This window comes from Falco rusticolus, chromosome 7 (genome assembly GCF_015220075.1).
Source record: "Falco rusticolus isolate bFalRus1 chromosome 7, bFalRus1.pri, whole genome shotgun sequence".
NCBI lineage: Eukaryota > Metazoa > Chordata > Aves > Falconiformes > Falconidae > Falco > Falco rusticolus.
Window position 1 is genome coordinate 23482869 of NC_051193.1, and position 14075 is coordinate 23496943.

Consider the following 14075-nt stretch of genomic DNA (forward strand, 5'->3'; position numbering starts at 1 on the left):
TGGACACTCAGAGGGCTGAGAATATTGTTGAGCAGAACCAGCAAGGAGCTCTTCCTTGCCACAACGGCTCCAAGTTATCTTTTCAGTATCGGCGTCAGAAGCGCCCTGTACGATCCTGCTACACACTGCGCTCCGCTCCAGTGGGGTTTCCCACACAGACCCCTGCCAGGCTAATCCTGTGTTTTATGATATAGCCACTTGGTCTTCAGTGCAGCAACTAAACCACGAATTCAGCAACCACCAGGTTTTGGCAATCATCATCTTGTTCTGTCACTTTCGCTTTTTCTAGTGAAGCAAAACAAGCAGGTAAGAAAGCACGACCTCACCCAACACCACTGTCTGCCAGTTAGAACTTCTGTGTGTGACAGCACGCCACTGCTTCCTCGCACCGAACTGGCAGAGCAAGATAATGAACCTGCATTCTCTGTGTCCCAAAGAAGGCCCTGGTACTGGGCTAACTTCAAATACAGCTTAAATATTTTAAGAGAGAAGGAACCATGGTTATGCTGGAGTATGGGGTATGGGGTTATGGGGTATGAAGAAGGACCACCAGCACCTTTGCAGTTGTAACAGCCAACGGAAAGCCAGCACCTCTGCGTTTTCCTGTGGATGCAAGTCTTCTGTATGGTAGCGAGTGGGCACTAAAAACCTGAGCAGTGCCAGGTTGGTAGCGGGGTCCTTCTGCCAGCAGCCTCCTGCTGTGCCCCCAGCGGGGACCGCCTGGCAGCTGGGGGGGACACAGTGCGCAGCTCCTGCGAGGAGGACAACGCGCTGTGGGTGAAGGAGGGAAGATTCAGGAGACTTAGGAAGGTTATTTTAGCACTCAGGCTACGAGGTATCTCCCCACAGCCTTTGAGGGCTCTTCTCACAGCCCGGAGCCCAGGTGAGTACCAAGGGTGGTATCTGGGTTGTACGCAACTCACTCTTCTCGCACCCGTCTGCCTCCATCACTGCCCACTCACACCTTCACGGTTAGAAAGCAGCTGCTCAGATGACTCACATCTATTTTTTATCAGTTAGAACACAAGTGTAAGGAATGAACGTACCAGCAATTAGCATTTACGGGTACCGTTTATTTCCAAGTTATTTCTATTTCCAGTCTGTGAGTGTTTGCTGCTACCGAAAAAGCCTTTCAGTATAGCGTCCTCTGCTGCTGCCTCAGGGGTTGGTGCCCTGGCCCTATTCTCAGTGATACCTATGCTGTACAAAACTCACACAAGACTGCACAATTACTTCACAAATCTTTGAAAGAAGCAATCAGAACTTTAGGTAAGAACAAAAGCAACACAGCTGTGCCCATTTTCTAGGATCTGTGTTGTTACACAAGTGAACCCATTACCACCAGTCCCCACCAGACCTCCACCACCACTCTGCAAGGCAGCAGGCATTGCCAGAGCCAGCTGGAGACAAATGTGGCCAAACTTACTGCACAGGTTCCAAAAATGGGATGTTTGCTTAATCCTGCAGTAGCCAACTGAAAGACAAGCTGAAGTAAATTAAAAAGAATTAAAACTATGATTTGATGCCATTTACCTGCTGCAAAAGAAGAACCACAAACATTCAGCTGGTGGTTTGTGACACTCGTAATGACCGTAACATTTACTCTGTAAAGAATAAAAAAAGTGGAAAACTAGTAGAGCTCTAAGTGCGTTTTGGGTGGGGCTATGCTGCACAACAATTTATGGTGTTACTTTCCTTTTCCTACGCCCAGAATCCATGCCCAAATTCTTCATTTTGAGGCTCTGTGGTCTTTAAGTGTGAATGGCGCTAGCAGAGCCACCCTGCCTCACCAGCTGTGCCTTGATGCAGGTTCCGGCTGCAGTTTCAAGTCGTGCTGGTATGTGAACATGGCTGCAAGCGAGGAACGAACCTCCTGGCTGTATGAGGAGGGAGAGGTCTGGGACCACCACTTTTACACCTTTGTATGTCCGTGGACACCTTGGTCTTCCTCACTTCATAATATGTTCTGATGTCCAATTATTTAATTTGCAGAACGCAGTAGCCAAACGTGCTAACCATCACTTAACTAACTCTCAAACAACTAGAATGTTTATTGCCACAGTATCACGTGAGAGCACAGCTCCTGTTGCCAACCAGGATTTCTAATTTCAATCTTAGCTTTTTCAACAGTATACAACCGATGAAAAAGCGCTCGTGGACAAATGATAACTCCAAATTAATTATCGTGTATGAGACCTCACAGAATTTTTTGTGACTATATGCGATGACAAACTTGACCAATATTACCAAAGGTTAAAGTCAGCTTGCTTTCGACTCTCACTCCATCATTATTTTTAAACAGTTCCATATGAAAAAGCTTACTTTGCTGGATGAAATCCTTCTACCATTTTGCGCTGCTCTGGTGCAGTGAATGAATCAAAACATACATAAAAAAGTCAACTGTAAAATAACTCAAGCTGCAAGCTTTTTTTTTTGTTAACAGAAAAGAGCAGGAATTTTAAAGTTATACCACAGCACAAAGCTGTTCAAAAAATAAATAGATCTGTCTGCTAGGTTTGGTGGATTGAAGGAACTGCTAAAAATGTTTATTCTTGATGTTGCCTGTATTACAATTAATGTGTATATGAACAAGCCACTGGTTCCTGTTGGTTTTAACTGTCAGTTATAATCACTTTAAGCCTAAATGTTTACAATAAAAAGGTAAAAGATGTTATTCATACTGGTTGTAGGCTTTAAAATAGAAAAAAAAAGGTATATGAGATGTTGGAAAATAAAGCATTGAACCCTTGTGTATGCCGATTTCAGTGATTTCATCAAGTCTGTACAACAGTGGATTTCATACATGTAGCAGATTCTTGGTCCACCTCAAAGATCAGCCCAGTGAAAATTCAGTGCTAACTGTCAGGACACAGACTGAAGTAAAAACCCATAAAACCCCTCCCATCATCAGATGAGGACATCATATAAGAAACCTACGTTTTACATAACTAAAGTTAAGAGAGGAGATTCTTATACATGGGCCTCCTTTCAGCTCTCCTATTTAAAGCAGCTTACTCTGTGTCTGCAACAGCTGCCAAAGTAAAATAGTCAGCATGGACAAAACCCCCCCAATCAATCACCAAAGGGAAGCAAGGCTTACCAGATTTTTTACATTGGCTTATATACCCGGGAAAACAGATAGGCTTTCAAACTCTACCAAGTCTCTATATTTAACACAGAAAAACAGGCAAATATTTACATTATGGTCAAACAACCTGCAGGATTTTAAAAAGTTTAATGAAATGCTGGGAATTTTCATCCTGAGTTGCCGTTAAGACTTTTAGCTTCTGCCATCAAGGGGTCTCAGCAATTGATATGGGGTTTACGACTTACAAAAATGGTTTAAGAACTTAAAAATGTGGACATATCTATCACAGGAAAGATATTAAACAGTGGTACTTCCTTGCTTAAAATACACCACTATCAATTAAAAACAGGAATTGAATACAGCTTGATGAGAAACAGCATACTCCACAGAGCAAGTATAAAACTACAATTTCTTCAAGCTTCAATAGGAAAAAACTGTTTATATCTGAAAATATGTTGTTTTAAAAACTGACTGAGCTAACAAGCGGACAAGCGTCTCTAGGGCTATACATTATGATGTTTGTATATTTGAAATATATACTGCTGATTAAAAACATGGAGCCAAATGGAAACATGAGTTTTCAAAAGGCTTAGAATATAATCTCGGGGTTTTTTAATTATTAGGATTTAAAAACTATCGTCTGTACTTTTTGCTTCCAAACTATTTTATTTAGAAAGAAATGTCAAAATAAAGAGGCGAAATAGTAATAAAAGAAGCATAAAGAAGTATTTAGCACCTGTCAGACCTTGTTATAACTCACACTGTTACATGAGGAATCATGGTACTGTGTACAAGCGATGATTTGAAACCTTTCAGTAACTTCAATCACAAGTTTTAGGTAGTTCACAGTACTTGCTGGATTTGCTGTCCCTTGTAAGTGGCGAGAAGCATAACCAGCATCCAGGCACACTGGCATCTCATTAGACAGCCAGCAGCCAAAACAGGCATTACCTTAATTACTGTAATAAAACTGAGCACAGACCAGCCACCTCCTCCCACCTGTAGCGTGACAGTCCCTATTTCCTGGACCGAACCGCAGGTACCTGCAGCGTTCAGCCACTGCGGCTGGTAATCCACAGCTTCCTCAGCTGCTGACCCAGATTTGTGTGCATTCCACCACTGTTTTGAGATAACATGTAACTATCAATTTAGTTACAGTACTGCCATGACACTCCGTGTTCCTAGATTAACGAGAGAGTTTGCAGGCATTTCTTACATCATGGAAACAGCAAAATTCTGAAAAAGCTGATGTCCCAGGAAGCTACATAATTTGAAGGGACTATTATTTGCAGTATTCTCCTTACGAACAACTCATTCTTCTCCCTGTACCGGTGCTGTTGCTAGTTTGCTGTACTGCTCCTAGGGAGAATCCTAGCGGTTAACCCCTACAACACTGCACTACTGCCGACAGTTTCCTCCTGCTGTTCGTATTAACACTGGTTAGTACGAACTGGGCAAAAATTAAATAAGGCATTAACCGCAGTCCTCCACAGCGTAACAACTGCACTTCTTGGACAGAAATCTTTAGCTGCAGAGACTGATGGGTGAAAAAAGGGATACAGAGAACGCTGGGCAGTACAGGACAAGACAGGAATGTAAGTGAGATCCTTGCTATGCTGATGAAGGACTTGCCACATATTCTCTTAGTCTTCACTCCTGCTTTTAGGGAAGGGTAAGCTGCGGCAGCATGGCCATATTTTTATTAACGCTCATTGAATTCCATGCTTGCTCATCGTTTTCTGTCTTGTGTTTACAAGCCAAGCATACTCCATATGTGTTATTCAGGGCTCCAGGACCCAAAATAGGCTTTATATCTCTCATAGATACAATAATAAACTCTGGAAAACAAGGCTATCGTCCCGCACATTGCTACTGGACATCTGGAATTGGACACAAATTGCAAGACAGATTTATATGGCTGTATAAACCACTATTATTCTGTATAAAGTCTATTTAATATTTTGCTTTATTTCAGGTCAATAAAAATGTCTCTGTTTTCAATTCTGGCTACTGTTACTCTCAATGGTGAGCAAAAAAGTTAAGCATTGTCATGGCCACAATTTTCAAGCCAAAGTATCAAATGTCAGGTTAATCTTTTGCTCAGCAGGGACAGCTCAATACTCAGACATACTGCATTTGTGATTTTTCACTACGTACAATAAGGGAAAGTACTCTATTTTCAGCTCTCATACACTTATTTTTTTGGCTCGTGAGGGAGAAAGGAGCTCTCACCTCCACTGCTAGCAATGGATGCAACACAGCATAGGGAAAGTGGGACTTCCAGCTGGGCGTCTCAAGTCACCCTCACTGATTCTGACTGTGTGAGAGATGAGGGCGCAAAAATTATCAAAACAAGGTTCACATGGGTTTACAGTTATTAACGTTTTCAACAAATGATCTTTTGTATATATTACACAGTGTTTGGAAAACGTGCTATTACATCCACAGCAAAACTTCAATTAAAAGAATCAATCTAGCATTTATTAGCCAGTACCAAAAATGATCATCTGAGAAGTAAGATCAATATCAAAGTTAAATCTTTTTAAAGACCTTGACCATTAATGAAAATACCTCTCTTATAATAAGATATGTTTATAACATATGTTCAGAACGGATTCCCTCAATTCAATAACTTTTTATGATGTTAAAATTGAGAATCCTCCAGTTTATGTTTCTACATTAGCAAGACTTTCCTTTATTCTAGCTAACTCCATGACTTTGGGTTTTTTTTTCCAGTCTACCACAGGAATAAAAAAAACTATCTTAAGTTTCTGTCTTAAAAGTTTATCGTCTACATTATATCAACCATAGATCTCATTTAATACTTAATGCCGACGTGCATATATGATACAATTTGAGGCTATTCTCTAATAATCATGATTGTTGTGACATCTTGCCTGATGCAGAGGTAGGTGCAGGGAGGCACTTGACTGAGATCGCTTTCCTGCCTATAAAGTTGTTTTCCATCAAGTGTCCAAATAAACACTGGGTACCAATTCAGAAAAATTCGACTAAATTTGGGATACTTTTATGAAATGCTCTTGCGAGGCATACAGGGAAATCCAGACTGACAGCTCTTCCTACAGCAGAGCTCCAGAAATGGCCTAGCTTTGTACCCACAGGACAGGATCCCTTAATTGTTTAATACATGAGTTAGTGTTTAATTTCTGGCCCTCCGGAGATACCGCAGGTTACAGTCCCAGAACTCGTAACAGCCTGGGGGTGTCTGAAAGCAAAGGAGGAGCATCATGCAGGGCTTGGTCACCTCTGGCTCTTAACGGATTTCACTGTTGCAGGCACTGGGGATGGTCTGAGAGCCCTGAGGTGGCCCCGGTGTTAGCCACCCGTGTCTACTGTCCTACCAGCTCCCCGCTATGCCACGCAGCAGCGCAGCATACTAAGCTCTGCACGCAGTATAAAGAACACTGTATAAAAATACTCTAATGCATTTAATATGGAATGACTTTTATATGACAAATAACAGCCTGAAATAGTTCTAACAGAAAAAAACGAATTCATTTTGTGCCCCCCACGATGACAACTGAGGAGCATAAAGGTAAGTTCCCAAACTGGAAACATTCTATAGAGGAGGATATATCAAAAGAACAATTCACAATTGCTCTTGCAACAATGGTGAAAGGCTGACATTGTTTTGGCAAACCTTCTTTTCATGATGCAGCATCGGAGTGTTGGTACTACTTACTAGACATTTTTCCTCTCAGTAACAACTTCAAAAGTTTTATGATCAGAGTGGTTAGCTACTCCGGTGTACAGAGGAGCATAGTACAGCATGTTTGTTTGGTGCTCAACCACGTATCAACCGAGCTGGAGAATGAGAAATGCTGGATTCTGACTGAACAGGCTGCGCTGCCTCCCACTACCATTTACCACGAATGAAAGAGGTACCTGTATTTCTCACAAAGAGAGGCTGCCTTTTGTGCTGCAGATCATGTAACACACAACATGTATTACTGTATTGTGACACAGGAATTCGGTACATTTGAGCTCTGTTTCTGCCACCTTCATCTGTGTTTGGCAATACCTTTTTCCATTTAAATCACCTTGAATACTATGGACTTCTATAACACGACAGAATTACACTTTGCATTCACTTCTTAAATGAGAGTGGGCTCAGCTGATGAAAGATATTTAATTTAAACTGCCCTTCTAATCATTTACACCAAAGCTTTTGATCTAAAAGTGAAAGACAACAGTTTTGAAGTCTCCAAGTTCATTTCCCTCATTTCTTTTCACGCTCAAATGAACAATCCAACCTGGAAATCGAGCACAATCAGCACACCTGGATAAAATCCCAAGCATTGCTGTTACATGCAGGTAGTAAGATCAGATACGTCATGCAACTGTGAAGAAAAACACTCAACCCCTCCAAAATTATTATTCTGCTACAAAGGACAGATGTTCTTGAAGGAAGCACTGCTGTATAATTTGGGGTTCAAAGATTGCTACTATTTGGGTGAGGCATGTGTCTGCTTCAGAAATTGCAAATATTACATTACTCACTTTTGTAGCTAGAACCACTATTCCTCTCCTCTAAGAGAAGGGTGATTTTAATTTCTTTTTTTTTTTTTTTTAAGTAAGCATTTGACTTTTGGCAGCGCTGTCCTGGAATGTAAAATGCCAAGTTGGCAGCTTTCAGAAAGGGAAATTTCAGTAAGTTGGGATGGTCTCTTTGGGCTCATATTTCTTGCAGTTCTTTTTCCATGTGCCTGTATCCCCAGGTTACCAGCAACAGCTCTTACCTACAGCTTTGTTTCTTGCTGCATATTTTATTAACTCTAGTTTTTCAACCATAGCATCATTGTATCCTTCAGGAATTCATTGTAAACTTCTGTCAGCCTCGTCTTTTCCTGAAATAGGTAACAGTCTAAGGGTTCCAGTACGTGCATGCCAGGGCTCTGAAATTCTGACTTTCACAGTGCCAGGCTGCCCTACGCTGAAGATGACAGAAGTCCAGATTTGCTAGCAGCCACATCCCTCATGCTCACTCCCCACAGCCTTGATTAGGTTACAATAACAAACATTTTGCATTAGAAAATTCCCTGACAAATACAGTAATACCTTCCTTCATAGGAAATATAATTCCCATACTGACAGCAGTATTTTGAAGAACAGGAGCTGAATTAGGCTGCTGTAGAGACAAATCAATTAAAGAGTTGATTTCAGCCGATAATAAAATACCTCTTGAAGTCCTTAGGACTGGACACTTCAAATTACCAGTGACAAAACCCTCTCTGTAATGATGAGCAAAGGAGATAAAGTTTGCAGTTCTGACAAATGACTTAAAAGAATCAAGACTCAGTGCAGGTAACTAATTACAGTTCAATGGTGAAAGGGTGAGCAGAGTGCATTTCCTGCACTGTTTCTTTTCCGGTTATTATTGTGTGACTAAGACCAGTCCTGTGGAACAGCCTCATCAGAATGCTCGTTTCCACGAACGCAGCGCTGGGGCAGTTACAATGGCTGCTGCCTGATGAACGCATTCAAGATGACAGGCCAAGCGCACCTACCTCCCATTAACAGCAAAACAGAGTCGACATATTCCATGCAGCACTGCTGTGGCATTTTGTAGAAAAGTTGCTATTTTGGGATTCTCATCAACAGGGCCTTGAATGGAGAGGAAACCGCAACACAGCTTGTCTATCAATCCTATGTTCACCACGTAACTAGAAACAGAGGAAAAATTGTATTAAAAAAATAGTTCCATGCCAGTTTTGGTAACTTTGCAAAAGCAATTTCTGCTTCTCCACTATCAAACCATACAAAACGCAGGTTGTGATTACTTCAACACTCTTTCTGAAACTGAAAAGAACAATTTCTGTTCTTTCTGTTATTGAAAGAACAATTGAACAAGAAATTGTTCTTTCAATAGAACAATTCAAATTATGGTGACTTCAGATTTGGCTCTCTGTAACTATCAGTAGTTTCTGTTAAGAGATCTGTCTGTTGTAGGATAATCTGTATTATACTGTACAAGAAAGATGAGTGTAAATGTTTATTTTATCATCCTCCTAGAATGACAATGGAATTTTGTCATGGTTAAATGATTTATAATAATCCTGATAGCTTTACAACAGCACAATTTCCTTTTAGCATGGAGAGACAACTTTGTAGAACACACTAATTCAAGAAGACAATGATGTTACCCACACAAGGTTTTATTGCAATACATGTATCATAACAACTACTGCCCAGTTTTTGGTTATTTTTTTTCCATTTTTCAATATATGCAACAGTTAAGAGACTATACAGAACATGCAGGTAACGACCTTCTACCATCAGTACGGAGGGGTCAGGATCAAAAAACCTCAGCAGCTGAACTAAAACTAAACACAGAAAACCATGCTAGTGACTTTTTTTTTAATTTTTAAACTGGAAACTCCTCTTTCCTTTTTATTATCAGAGTAGATGAGATCATGATTGCTGATCATCAGATCACTCATGCTTAAGTTTCTTTTTTGAATTTCTAATGGCTTGGAAACTTAGGCCAAAAAATTTGCTGTTCATCCTTGTACCAAGAACTCTCTGTCCACACCAGGTTCTCTCATACTTTGATCATCACCAACTCTACTTAACCTGTGCACACAGACATATTTTTTCCCATGTCACCTTACTGATATCACCTAACTTCACACACTTTCCTTTTTTTACCACAAACATTCAGCTTCTCAGACTTTACTCCATCTCAACTGTTCGTTCTGCTGACTTATGTGAGATAACTTCCTTTGTGGAGGCAAAAAATCTGCTGCAATCACCTCCTCCTCTTTGCCCTGTAATTTTCTTTGTATTTTCCTTCACTCTTACTAAGTGAGAGAAACTTCTTGTCAAAATCAGAACAGCTGCTGTTATACAGCCTGTGCCTCTACCTGACTTAACAGACACAGGGAACCACTTGCTTTCAGACACCATCAACCAATTCACTGTTTTTACACCAACAGCCTACACTAAACCATCCTGTTATTAATATTACTCAGTCCTACCAGCTGTTCTGTCTACTTGCTTGTCAAGACCATTTGTTAGTGATTGCCCCTTAGAGCCCCCTTGAGATGGGAACACCATTGACTGTATCTTTCCATAATGTCGACCATCCTGACTTGACTAAGTACAGAACATTATTAAATAATATTGATTCCAGTAAATAAATTATACTGATCAGATAATGCTTGTCACAGGAGCTGTACAAATCGTTATTAAAAATAACTATTCCCTCGCATGTCTTACAGTCTGACTTTGAAAAAGCAGAGATTTCTAAGATTAGGGAAGAAAACCTCTCCACTTCTCAGACAGTGTTGTTGCTCAACGGCTGGTCTCTCCTCAGTGCTTGGAGCTAGACTTTCTGCCAAAGTTTACTCTGCTGACACAAAGCTTTTGGAAGCAACGAAAGTAAGAATAAAACCACAGTGGATATAAAGCAAGAAGTCTAACTGCAGTATTAATTTTTAAAGCTGCTGAAGTGTAGCAGTTAAACACACTTTAAGACACACCGAGGTTACTAATCGCACACTCGCTGCTCAGGTAAGCTCGTCTGTCCTATTTAGCAACATGAAAGGTTACCAGCGTTAGGTTTCTTGCAGATTTTGATCTAAGCAATCTACCTGATCATACAGGTGATAAGCAAGCCCTCCTGTATTAGCAGAATAACTCCAGGAACAGAGCTGGGTATTAGATACATCACAGTCACAGAGAAATGCTAAGTGCTAGAAATCTCTCTGTGAAACAGAGGGGGGGGAGACGAAGAACTAAATAAAATACAGCTAATACTGACAGGTGATTACTCACAAAAAGGTACAACTATTCTCATCAATATTCTCTTCCTTTTTGCCTAAGAACATCTCTACAGTCTGACTGACACCTGCAAAACGTATTCATTGTCCCTATTCCTTTACACCCACACCTGGACACAAAGTGGCGGCTCTTTTGGCAGAGAAGAAATGGATGAGAGTTTTCAGTCTGCTGGGACTATTCCTTAATGGCATCTGGAGACAATGAGAAGATGCATGAAGCACTCCCTTCGCTCAAGAACTGAGCATGCAGACAAGTGGAATGTCAAAGCTCTCTTATCTATCACCTCCATCTCCCAGTCTTTTTACCCATGGTGGCAGAGTTCAAATAACCGGGCTCCCCTTTCATACCCAGTGTGGAGATAATTGTTGTTTATGCATCAGGTCTAGTAGCCCCAAATGGAGAGAAAAAAAAAAAAAATCAACTTTCCTCTTTCTTCCCCATCTTCCTAAAACTCTCATTTAATCAACTCCCCAAGGACATACGATACAACGACCAGGAGGTGAAAGATTCTCATTAATAACAGAATTTGTCTGTTTTTGACTAGTTTAAAATGCCCTCTCTCTTTTTTTCCTAATTGCGCTATTACCTTGTCATTGTGCCTTTCATTCTCCATTTATAACCAGATCCCCTAAAGTGCCCGAGGTGAGGGACCTAGCTGGATTCTCATGTATCTTCTTATCTTAAGGGTATGCCTGTGCTTGGCCCAGTCAGTGTCAGATGTCTGTCCAGCACAAATATCAATAAGCAGACCTCCCACTCTCCCATTCATAAACGAGGAGAATACAACATCCTGAAATTTCACACTCTATCAAAACCTGTTTGGGGAGAAGGCGGGTTACATGAGAACAATAAACTTTTAGAGGTCACTGGTATCTATGACAACTATCTGTTTTGCTTTCCTCCTCCAGCTGTCTTTTTTGTATCCGTCAACATCAGACCAGACTTGGAAAAGTCTGAAGATGCTCACCGTGACACATTTGCAGTAGCATATAATCAGAATTTCACTTCTTCAGAGGGCTGTCATCAGTACTGATGACTACTGATGACTAGTGAAACTGCACAGCTCTAGCAAGTCTGGTATATTGTTGGATATGTATTAGTTTTATGTATATATTATATAGACACTAATTATATATATTAATGTATTCAGCTTCAAGTATTTCTACCAAAGAATTAGAATGCTTCAAGTAAGAATGAGAAAAGTATTCTCTTTTAGTCGACTTGTTAGAATTCACTGAGTTATTTTAACTGACATTTTGCTCAAGAAATATACTTAGAAAAGAAAATTGCTGTTACAATACAGCTGCATTATAAAGGCTGAAATCCAATTATAGGAATTACTGGGTAATCTTTAAGTCAGCAGTATATATTCTACGGCAAGCTTCTATGAATACATGTATGGTATGCAGGACCACATGGGCAATAGGCACACACATTGTTGACATGGAGAACTGAGAGAAAATAATATAAATATGGAAACTGACTCCTAGGTAATCAGGAGATGAAACGCACAGAAAGGGCACAGAAAACCAAGCCTAAAATTAAGACTCCTGGTTTTCTGTATTTCTGTGTGTGCAGTTTTTTGAAGAACATCTTTGTTTGAGAATATAGCATTTCAATAGGTGTCTTGATCACACACACAACCTACTCTTACTAAGTTACGAGTCAGAGTAGTTTGTTCCTTTCTTAAATTACTGTAATTTTCTTTCTCTGTAGTAAAGAAGGTTTAGAGAAGTTTGTGGTGTTTTTTTTTTAATTATTTAACCTGATTAGGTCTTGGACTCTGCTGTTGAAGGCTTCCACTTGTGAGGATTTACTTTTCACTTCCTGTAATAACTTCAGTGCAGTAGGGTGGTTGTTTCCATCTGGGAAGCTCGAGATTAGACATCTGAAAATCACAGCAGTTATCCTCAGAAGTCCTGTTGTTAAACCTTCAAATATCTGCTTATTTGCACTTCTGCCTGAAATAGCATTATGGTCATCTGGAACACTAACCTAAATAAAGAGAAAAAAAGAAAGAACAATTAGAATTCAGTAAAAAGAATAAAAGTTTGTAGAGAAACAATTAGAAAGCTGCATAAGAGTACATAAAAAAAAGCAATATATTATAGCACACACATGGACATGAAAGCATTTTGGGTACAAGAAGAGGTCTACACCCCTTATGCAGATAATACAGGCTGAAACAGAATGTATCAAGTCAAAACAGTGTTTAGTGTACAAGAATCAAAGGAAGCCTTACAGCAGCAGAGTATTTCATCAGTATGATTGTGCTCTTAAGCACACACAGGATTTTTGATGAGTCACTAGCAAAAAAGCTTTTATTTTCCTTTAAATTTGACTGTGAATAAACAAACTACTGAGAGGGTTCCTTTTGACTACTACGCTGCATTACCACGAAGGCATATTAAATGTCTAGGATACACAAAGCATTCAGTAATACAGAAGAAAAATAGCTATTTTCTGTGCAAGAAATTTACTGCTGTATAGCAATCCCCTACCTGACTTTTGAAAAAAACACGATGTACCATCAGAAGGCTACTCAACAGTTTGAGTCCTCAACAAAGACGATTACAGAAGTGAGTATTTTGAAAGGCAAAATTTCTTGTGTCACAGCAGGTACAACTGTGGCTCTTCACAGAAAAAGGCAATATGCTTTGCAGGCAACAAGAACGATCTTTGCAATGAGATCTAATCCCTGATGGACTTTCTCTTTCATAGCAAAAAAACAAACAAAAAATTACAGAAATAGCCTGATGTAAGTGTCCTTCTAAAGAATTTTATGAGGAATTTTGATGTTAGAAAAATTACAGATTTTTTTTACCAAAAAACCCAAGATAGATTGCGATGCAACTCAAACCGCAACTAAGAAAAAAACCCAAACCTGTATCTGGAAGGATACTAGTTTACCCTTTAGAAAACAGCACATTGAAGCACCTGCGCAGCAGGTTTAGACAACCCGCAGCAAGGCCACAGATGCCAGCTGGTAACAACGGTGAAGATGCTGGGGAACACAAAACTTTTCCAGTCTATGAGGAGATACCCAGTTGTGCTGCTGAGCTTCTGCAGAACTGAACTCAGAAGCACTTACGGCACCTGCTGAGGTGCAGGCAGAAGGTAACGCAGGGCTGGTTTACGCCAGCGTAGAGGGAAACCTTCCCTGAGTCAAGGTAGGTGAATTACA

The 14075-nt window shown here is 40.2% G+C and overlaps 1 protein-coding gene across 5 annotated transcripts in view; it reads right to left on the minus strand.

Annotated features, from left to right (window-relative positions):
• Positions 1-14075, minus strand: part of SCAPER (S-phase cyclin A associated protein in the ER) — a 165846-nt gene that overhangs the window by 26105 nt on the left and 125666 nt on the right. For all 5 annotated transcript variants that reach the window (XM_037393738.1, XM_037393734.1, XM_037393735.1 and 2 more), the window contains 2 exons: positions 12657-12886; positions 8617-8772 (listed from right to left, as the gene is read on the minus strand). In XM_037393738.1, coding sequence (XP_037249635.1) covers positions 8617-8772; positions 12657-12886 — 386 coding nt within the window. The remainder of the gene's footprint in view (positions 1-8616; positions 8773-12656; positions 12887-14075) is intronic.